Genomic DNA, 10,324 nt, shown 5'->3' on the forward strand with positions numbered 1-10,324 from the left:
GAGGGTTCAGTTCAGGATGAATGCACATCAGAGCAGCACAACAATCCACGGAGCAGGAGGCAAGAGAGCCACACAGCGTCTGATTCACACAGTCCCACTGCTTCTGTCCCTGCAGACAGAAAACAAACTGATCCTTTGTTAGAGATTGATACAGCTGCCTCACAGCTACTGCAGCTCAAACCGAAACACCCACAGGCTGTTTGTGCTTTAAACACTAAATAAATTTAACTTCTGTCAGATGCAATAACGCAAATACTCAGGCACTGGGCTGTAAAGTTTATGAGGCATAAAGTTCAAGATATTTTTAAGAGCTGACTGTTTCTGCAAGCTTCAAATACAACCAGCGCAGGAAAAATAGAGCTATTTGAAAGACTGTACATTTTTTATGTATCCTAATTGCTCAAAATAAAGCAATCAGATAAAACTGCCAGATAATAACTTTTTTCAGTTTATATCTGAATACATATGGGTTCTGAATAAGGTACTTTTATCGGTATCGACCAAATTCTGCCTGTAGTAGGAAACTGCTTCACATAAAATCCAAAGGTACCATGTTTAGGTACCTAAATGCATCCTTGTGACTGTGAGGGAGTGGAAGAGAAAACTCAAGGCTTAAATATTCAACAAATGAGCTTCAACAACATAGGAAAAGGAAACCATGAGCAAACCAAATAAATGAAAATATTTACAATAATAATAACAGTGATAATCATTACGGTTATAATAATTACTACAAGCAGGGTCTTCTGATGGGTAATAGACCATATATACCATGTATAAAGAAAAGTAGACAGATAGATTGATATGAATGTAATAAATGAATTCAACTGCAGACAACTTAATCTTTTTTTTAATGTTATTCAAATCTTTTAAATGAGTAATCTTCCAATTCTTATAAAAAAATTCTCTGAGGATTCTCTGAGTGAGTGCTTTAGTTTTTCTATTTTTTTTTTTTAATTTAAGTTTTTATTCAATGCAAAATTAAAATATGTTTTGCAGCTCGACAAAGTTGCATTCATTTTTCAGAAATAAGGAAAAACAGTAAAACAAGTATGACATGTTATTTTCAGACCACTGTTACACAATGTGGTAGAAATAAAAAAAATAAAAATAAATTTATTTGAAAGCAATTCAAAACAAAAATAAAATAAAGTAAATAAATGAAAAGCAAATTTTGTATCAAAAATTAAAAAGTCAGGGGTAGTAACATAATAAAAAAAAATTTGCATTTACATTTACTTGCATGTCTAGTTTTCCAATTTTAAGGAATAAAGGACATAAGAAATCCAGTGCGTTAATGTGGGAGGGCTTGCACCCTTCCATCTCAGTAACATTTATTCAGACGCCTTGCAAGCAAAGTGACAAAAGCAATACAGTCAGCTTTAGACTTTGACAGAGTAAGAGCGACCCGGGGAGTGCCAAAAAGTGCTTTGAATGGGCATGTAGCAACTTTTTTGTTCAAACAATCAGAAATAGTTTAAAATGAGTGACCAGAATTCCTCAAGAGCAGCACAAGTCCAGAAAATGGGGGCGTGGGGGGCAGGGGTCACATTACAACGACTGCAGGATGGGCTTACATCAAGAAAGAATTTGAGGCCTTTACTTGTCCAGTGGGTAGGATGTCATTTTTTTACACTACATAAAGCTATGCCGGGCACAGATGTATGAGCTCTTTTTAAAAAAGAATGCCAAAGTTCATCAGGTATAGCTTCACCTAAGTCAAATTCCCATTTTTTTTAACAGAGTCTGATCACTTTTAGCAGAGAGCGGGGAGAAGCTCTGCACATGCAAAAAAAATTTGTGGCAAAATTTTAGAAAAAAAGTCTTGTACTTGTAGACAACAAAAAAAGACTTTTAGGCAGATTAAATTCAAAACACAACCGAGGAAAAACTGTTATCTGAAAACAGTTGATAAAAACTTTTAATGCCAAGATTCTGCCAGTGTGTAAAATGTTTGTCCAAAAGAGAAGGCTTAAAAGCTGGATCAGGATTAATTGGTGAATTTAAAGACCCCCTTTATTACTATTATGTAAGTTTTGACTTCACACTGTCAACCTTCCAAGTGTGCTGCATTTAAAAACAAAACACAACAACAACAACAAAAGGACAAGAACGTTCAACTTCTGTGTGTACCAACTTCAAAAGCTACAAACTAAACAACAGAGTTGACTGCTGAGGTTAGAAGTTCAGAGTGTTACTGTTACAGAGACAAAGTAACTCACTGAGGTGATAAACAAGCTGTAGGATTGTTTTCCTTTGCACAAATACTGAGGGCTGTGAGATCACGTCTTTTATATCTTACTGCACAGAAATGATGGGATCCATGAGAGGTAGGTATGAAATTATAAGTGTCTAGTTGAGTTTGTTATTATGTGTATTGTGTGTGCTGTACATGATGCTAAAGCAGAAAACCTTATTTCCCTTCAGGGATGGTAAAGATTAGGGCTGAACAATTCATCGCTTTTAAACCGACATCGCAATGTAACAGATTGCAACTTTCAAATCGCAAAGGCTGCAATTAAAAAAAAAAGCTTCATGTACACAGACCTGGAGGAAAAACAGTAAATACATGTTCTCCCTCAAAACCAGCAAAAGTCAAAATGCTCTTTCTTTTCTGGCCAAAAAACCCCCTGTAAGCTACAAAGATCCATCCAGTAGATAGCAGAGCCGTACCACTTGATCACTTTATTCTGTATGGTTTGTTACTCTTAGTGACAACTGGAGATCAGTAAAATTTCACAGTGTTTCTTTTTCTTTTTCAATTAAGAAAACCAAAAAGACTTGTTTAAATTTTAACAATATTGTTTTTTGTGTTAGTCATATATAAAATGACTTAAAACCTGTGTCAAGTGAACAAAACACTCCGGAGAAAAATGTCCCCCCAAAAGTTGTATGCTAAATAGCAATCGCTATATTGGTCTAAAAAAATCGCAATTAGATTATTTCCCAAAATCGTTCAGCCCTAGTAAAGATTTTCCACGATTGCAGGAATCCTTGGTTTCTGAGTGTTTTCTTGTCATTGGACTACATAAGAGCAGGTATCAGTAACAAAGCAGTTTATTGGGCTTTCATCTTGTAGCACGGTGTTGTTTATCACTGTTCTGATTTAGAAAGTGGTGATGCATTGTTTGCAGGCTGTCTGGTTAAACCAGCATACAACCACTCACCTGGAGTGAGGTGGCACCATCACAGGTATGAGGATGTCAACCTGCTAGCTCTGCTCACATTAGCCTTGCTCTGCAAACTAATGTGACGTTGTTTACTCACAGACCCTATGACCATGTGTTTAACCGCAGTTTTGATAAATAAAGGCAGGTATCGGACAAGGGTCTGTAAACATGAGTTATTTATCAGGTTGTCTGATCTCTTTCTTTAAATTGAACACCTACATTTACTTATCGCCATTACCAGCAGAAATAAAAGGAAAACAGGGGAAACTGAAGGCTGTCATTCAGTTGAGATGTAGAGTTTGAACAAGACAAGCAAATGGACTTTGCTGATTTTTAAGAGAATTAAAAGAAATATCAATCTTCACCTCTGCATTTGCCAGAGAAAGATAGTAAATCAGCCGACTGTGGGTGGAGAAAGTATATCATCACAAATTATCGACTATGATCTTTCTAGTCTGGTTTAACTGAAGCAAAAACATTTATAGATTCAAAACAATAACACAGGACGGAGCAATGTGAGGACTGACTGACTCCAAACCATCAGGATCTGTAGTGCACCAGGTCATCTGGAAAGATTTTTACTGTGGAAAGGGAACTCAAGATGTACTTATTTGTTTCATTTGGTGTATTCAGTTTCTGAATCAAACATGGGTCAATGTAAGGTGAGCAGAACTACAACAGCAGGATGACTGACATGTTTGTTAAAGTTGTGTAATGAAACCCTGGTGCTGTCATTCTGACTGGGAGGCTAAAGGATGAAGAGAGGAGGAAGAGAAAACTGATTTAATGAAGTCTCTGAGGAAAACAGACATACTGGCTCAATATAGGTCACATATTGCTCTTTTCATTCTTCAGAATTGGAGCTTTCAATCTTAGGACAGATACCTGAAGACAACCAAAGTCAAACAGGAAACTTAATGCTTCATACTTCTGTTTCTATAGTGATTCTGCTGATCATTGGATGATTGTTCACTGATGGAGGAAAGTTCTGGCGTCATCCACAGTTTATCACTGGAGCTCAATTTTAATGTTTGTACTTTGGCCTCAAACATGTTTTGGCCTCTGCTCTGATTTATGGGACAGTGAAGGCAGACAGAAGATATGGAGGAGAGGGAATGGGGCAGAGCAGAGAGCTGAGGGTCAGAGTTCAGATGTGGTACTTTCCTTTGACAATATGAAGATTCAAATGAAGACAAACATCCCCAGAAAATGGGCTCAATTTCACAATGACTGGATTATTAATCCATAGATGAAGAACAGTCAACTATTTTATTATCTCTAGACCTGATGGAGGTGGTTCAGCAAAATGTGCTGTTGTAAAGTGGTGTAATGGATATGAAAATGAGTTATTTGTTTCCAATACTCTCAACATTTTCTACACTTCAATACTTTTTAAATATTACTTTGTAAATACTCTTGAAATAGTCTCACTTTGATTTATATTTGCTTGTTCATAATCCAGTATTTAAAGAGGCCGTGAGGAGTTGAAAAGGGATCTTGAAAAAATCTCCATTCTAGATATGAAGCTCAGTCAAAGTTCAGTCAGGAAGACTGGGTGCTCACAGTCTTCTGTTCCTTCATTCACTCTTTCCTGCTTCTCTCTATCAGCTGACTGGGGGCGTGTTAACTTTTCTCTCTATCCAAACACATCGTCTCCACTTCAATCCAAGGCCAATCATTTCACAGCTATTAAAGGGGACATATCCTGCTTGTTTCTCCTTTTCACTATGCCAGACTAGGATGCCTGTAAAGCATTTCTGCCCTCAGTACAAGTCATTTAGTTCCTTCATTGCTCCACAATAATGTTCTCAATATCCTCATTTTAGGCCATTCTGAAGATCTCGTTGAAACGCTCCGTTTGGAGAATGACCTACAGTAACCTCGCAACGTCACAGCCCTTTGTGCTCTGATTGGTCAGTTCTATCAGAGGGGCGGAGGGGGTAGAGCCAGGGGGTGGTTTTTGCAGCATGGCAGTATATACAAAATTGCCATATTGGATGGGGCAGACCGAGCGAGTTTGCTGTTTGCCAAAACTTCACCGTAACATTGATAGCACTAATAAAATGGCAGAGTGTAGGATACGTCCTTTTGTATTGGGCCCCGAGTCAGACCCGGACGGTTCTGCAGCTCAGGAGGAAGAAAATCCACCTGGACACAGATCATCTCAGGACGCTTCAGTGTGGTGAGTCAAACCGGTACTGTAACATGTATAGTTTATACGTGGAAATATAGGCAGACTTCACCAATAAACTGTTTCTATAACAGGGCTCCATCCTGCTCCTTCACTTTTCTCTGTCTGTTTTATCCATCATGCTGAAAGTGTAGTCTAAAGATCGCCTCTACCGTCAGTTCCTCACTATGTTATTACCACAGCATTATTGTGGTCCAGGTTCACAGTGCATGTCAGAACATGCATGCAAATATCACAGTCTCACAAGTATTACGACGTCTGCTAAAACTACAGTGTTTTAACTACTAATTCACCATGTAAAACCGAGCTGCTCAGCAGAGCAGAGTCCCTGCATCCAGCACAGGGATCAGCATGATATGTCCCCTTTATAGTTTGAATTCTGTCTCTTCTGGTTGTCAGCTATCTAGGGTTGCAACTAACCATTACTCTGATGATTATATTTACGACTAATCATTGAATCAGAAAAAAAAGGATGAAATGCATCATAGCCAAATTTGCAAAGCTAAACCTGCATTGTTATTTTAGTTGATGACTATTGTTTGCTTAAAGATATATACAAAGAAACAACGAATTTGAACATTGTTTAAGCTGACCAGATGCTACATTTATAAAGCATAAAAAGTGATATGAATGTATTGTCACTTAAAGAATCAACAGCATGGGCAAAATAACAGAAAATATATTGTTATGTCATCAATTAGGACTGAAAATGGGCAAATAATAAACAACAATAACAACAAAAGGATAAGAAAATTCAATTTCTGTGTGTTCCAACTTCAAAAACTACAAACTAAACAACAGAGTTGACTGCTGAGGTTAGAAGTTCAGAGTGTTACTGTTACACAGAGACAAAGTAACTCACTGAGGTGATAAACAAGCTGTAGGATTGTTTCCCTTGCACAAATACTGGGGACTGTGAGATCATGTCTTTATATCTTACTGCACAGAAGTCCTGCAGTCCCTTACCAAATCTTCAAGATCCAGCCAACTCAAGACTCTCACCACCACCAGTGTCTAGACTCCATCGGGGGATATTCACAATTTATAATGCCTTTGTAACCCCTGTATTGATTTGCTGAACGCTTGATGAGGTCTAACCAACAAACTTTTCTCTCCTGATTGCAATATGCCTGATCGTAAGCAACACTTTAAAACGAGATTATCAGCCCCAATGAAGGTTATTTTAAAATGTTACTCTGTAGCTTCTTCTTCATTTCCGAATTGGGTCAAGCAGGACCAGGTTGACTTAACAGCTTGTCTAAGTCTCTATGACAACACCACGCTGGCTGATGAAGTTTAGTAGAAAGAAGAGAGATCTGTGTTTTTCTCTGCTGAAAACGTTTTCTGTGATTAATTTTGTAGTGATGGTGGACACTGAAGCCTAACTGTCAGACAGAAAAAGGACAGAAGAGCAGAAGAAAGATAAACAGGAGAGAGATAGAGCACAAGCTAAAGGCTAACACATGAGCTAATCTGTTTGTGCTAATGTTGATTCCAACCCACAGTCAGCAGTTATTCTGCAGTGGTCTGTTCAAACTTGAGAGTCTATCAATAAAATGAAGAGTGAGGTTACGTTAGCTCTGATTGGTAGTCTGTTCACTTTCTGGACACTAAACTACAAACTAAGTTCACAAAGTTTGATTAAAGTCACCCTTCTTCAACGCCAAAAACACACTTCAATTTTGGCTACAGGCATCACTGCAATCAAAGAAGATCATCCTCACAGCACCTTTAAAGTGTATTAGAGAGCTCCTGCTTAGCTCATAAAAAATCCTCAGTCTAGTTTTTAACCATAAATTGCTTCAAGCATGAGAGAACGAAAGAGAAAGCAAGCAAACAGGGCGGCTGGTAGTAAAAAAAAAAGGTAAAGTGAGGGAGTGCAGTGCAGTGCAGTGAAAAAAAACAGCAAAACTGAAAACAGAAGTAATTTTCTAATTGTCTCACGGCAGTTATGCTTTTAAAAACTCTCCACACACATTTGGTGTGTGAGATTCAGTTCATTTGGAGCAAAGTTGTGCCTCCTCCTGCATGCTGTGTGTCTCTGCTCTGCCTTCCATCACAACCACTACAACACAAACTCTCCTTACGTACATGTCGGTACTAGCTATCAACATGTGTTGAGTCCTTTTACTATCACATGTTTCTGTCTGTTGCAAACAGTCTCAAAAAGAAGAGATGTATCATCTGGTTCCTATGTGTCTTTGATTTGTCCCCACCAGCAGACTGCTGATAAAATGCTCATGACACTGCTCAAATGATGACACAAGTGAAAAAAAACAAAGAGGTGATCAAAAGCAAAATTTAGCACAAATTCATCATAATTAATACAACTTACTTTTCAGTATGAATTAAATGATCCAACTTTTCTGGTTCTGATATTGATACCTGGGCTTTGAATAGTGACCAGTGTTAAATAATAACCTGCCTGCCCTACTGTCGGATCAGACTGGTTTCTTTTAGGTAAACAGCAAAAAATAAGAATATGGAATTACCCAAGTTATTATATTTAAGCTACAAAATATTTTAATGTTTACAAGCAAAAAAAGCTTCATACTGTACAGAAATTAAAGTTCAACTGTAAACTTTTATACCCCTGACTAGTAATGGAGCAAAAATAAAGAAAGTGCATCAAAGGTAACATTTCAACTCAAGAAGCCAAGAACACTGGTAAGAAAAAAAAAAGCATGGCACTGGTTTCCTGGAACAGCATCATGGATCGGCCCCTTCACATGGACACTGATCCGAATCTGAGGGGCAACAATGCACAGATACCTGAATCAGTGTTGGTGTATCCCCACTTTTCACCATAAAGGCTCTTAAAGGACCTTGATTTACCTTTGGTGACTCATTTTTTTAAGGCAGCTTGTTATCAAAGATGAAATTCTTGAAACAACAAATCTTAATTACTTGTTTGCAGTTTTACTCATTTGATCACAGTTAACATCAGAACATGTATCTAAACATAGGTACATAGTGTACTTTAAGATTTTGAGTCTACTATAGCAGTGTTTCCCAACCCTGGTCCTAGGGACCCCCTGCCCTGCATGTTTAAGATGTTACCCCACTCCAGCACACCTGATTCAAATGAATGGCTCGTTATCAGGCTCCAGCAGAGCTCAATGACGAGCTGATCATTTGAATCAGGTGTGTTGGAGTCTGGAACATACAAAAAACATGCAGGGCAGGGGGTCCCCAGGACCAGGGTTGGGAAACACTGCACTATAGAATGACTGACTTTTGCTTTGATCACAGCCATTGTCTGCAGTGCTGTCTGTACTGTGACTCCAGTAAAGCTTTTTGGTTTATCAACAACCACTGATTTTGTTCAGAGCATAGTTTAAATGGAAACATACTGCAGACTGATGATAAAGAACCTATAGAAACAACACTCCAGGATTGCTAACACACAGTGACTCACTGACAGATATGACCTCTCAGTGTTTGAGTTTATACCTCACTTCCTCTCCTGTGCAGCTCATTAGCTAACACCTATGACTGACTGCTGACGGGACACTCAGTCTCACCATAACATCAGGGTTATACACTTTAGAGCAAAGTTCACATCAAATTGTTGGTGGTTTCCTCAACTGCACGTTTGCACATGAGCTCCACAAAGCTGCAAGATAAGACGGAGCCACGGCTCAGCAGGCCATGCCCAGACAATAACACACCAGGCAGGAGTGCTGGCATGAACTGGGACTCCAGCAAAGACAAGTGGAAAACTTTCAGTCACAGCTGCCAGACTGTAGCTCTGCGAGATCCATCTATAAGCCCAGTTTGATCAGGAACAGGAGCACACAGAGAACTTCCTCTGCACGCTCCTGACATTTGCATCCCTAACAGAGTTCTTCTTCTCCGTGAGGAAAAGAAATGTGCCCTGCAGCATGTACATGAGAACACAACAGGCTGGGACTTGCCTCAGAAAGCTGCATACCTGCTGAGCAGCCAGCAGCCAGCAGTGGTGTGTAAACATGGGCTATAATGTAGGTGTGTTACAGTGCACCACCTCCATGCTTTCCCAATCAGCCTGACTAACACATGATGGTTACAACGCGACCTGTAACAGCCACTGGGTCAAAACTGAGAGCCAGATTAAGACTTTTAATCCTGAAATGGCCTCATTCTTAAGTTTTCCCACAGTCCAAAACAAAGCAGGGATGAGAGCACGCAGCTTCCATATGGAGTCATGCAAAATAAAATATTTTAAAAAAGAAAGAAAAACACTGAACAGCAAAATGTTAAGCACTCCAGATATGTCCACGACGCTTTGAAAAAGTTTGGTAAACGACCGTTACAGAGGAGAGAGGAATCACTGCAGAGACAGTTATGTTGTCGATATAAAAACATAAATAACAACATTTCTTGAAGACTCACCTTCTCCCTCCGCTGTGTCCAGACTCCTCTGTTTCCTGCGGAAAGCTACTCTGCTGAAGCCCTCCATTCCTCTGTGAGGAAGTGACCGCTCCAGCATTTAGATACCAAAGTGAAACGCTTTTAAAGTGACCGGAAACAATAAAAAGTAGCGCGCGCCTTCGCTGACTGCAGGTAAACGGAGGGTCGTAAAGCACGCGCACATGGAAGAACCGTAGTCTCCTCTACAAGCCTGAAAGTACTGAGAAACAACCACAGATGGACCCTGGAGTTCGGTAAACAGCTGGCCACATGTGCCAGGTGGGTCGACATAATCCACTTCAGTCTGAGAGATGTCACCTTGATGGTGGTGTTTGTCAAAGCCCCGCCCCCTCCCCCCTCTGTACGTGGTGACGACTCAGACCTCCTTATTGTTAGAGATAAACAATGCTCCTACTGTAAATGAGAGCACACACACTCACTCACTTAGCTTCTTATTTAAATCCGTTTTGTTGCACAAATAAACATTTATCGTTCTCATAATTTGTTTTACTACATTTAAATGCTAATTTTTATGAACAGGTCAATTTATAGTTTAACTTCTTCTTCTTCT

At 39.2% G+C, this 10,324-nt stretch overlaps 1 protein-coding gene across 1 annotated transcript in view; it reads right to left on the bottom strand.

The window, feature by feature from the left end:
* The window catches only part of fgd4a (FYVE, RhoGEF and PH domain containing 4a), a 114,202-nt gene extending 104,180 nt beyond the window's left edge, over positions 1-10,022 (bottom strand). The window contains exon 1 of the mRNA XM_074677146.1: positions 9,736-10,022. Within this exon, the coding sequence (XP_074533247.1) occupies positions 9,736-9,832 (97 nt within the window). The 5' untranslated portion in view covers positions 9,833-10,022. The remainder of the gene's footprint in view (positions 1-9,735) is intronic.
* Between the last annotated feature and the right edge of the window lie 302 nt (positions 10,023-10,324).

This window comes from Halichoeres trimaculatus, unplaced genomic scaffold (genome assembly GCF_033239565.1).
Source record: "Halichoeres trimaculatus isolate MK-OKI-2021-1 unplaced genomic scaffold, fHalTri1.1 fHalTri1_scaffold_10, whole genome shotgun sequence".
Lineage (NCBI taxonomy): Eukaryota > Metazoa > Chordata > Actinopteri > Labriformes > Labridae > Halichoeres > Halichoeres trimaculatus.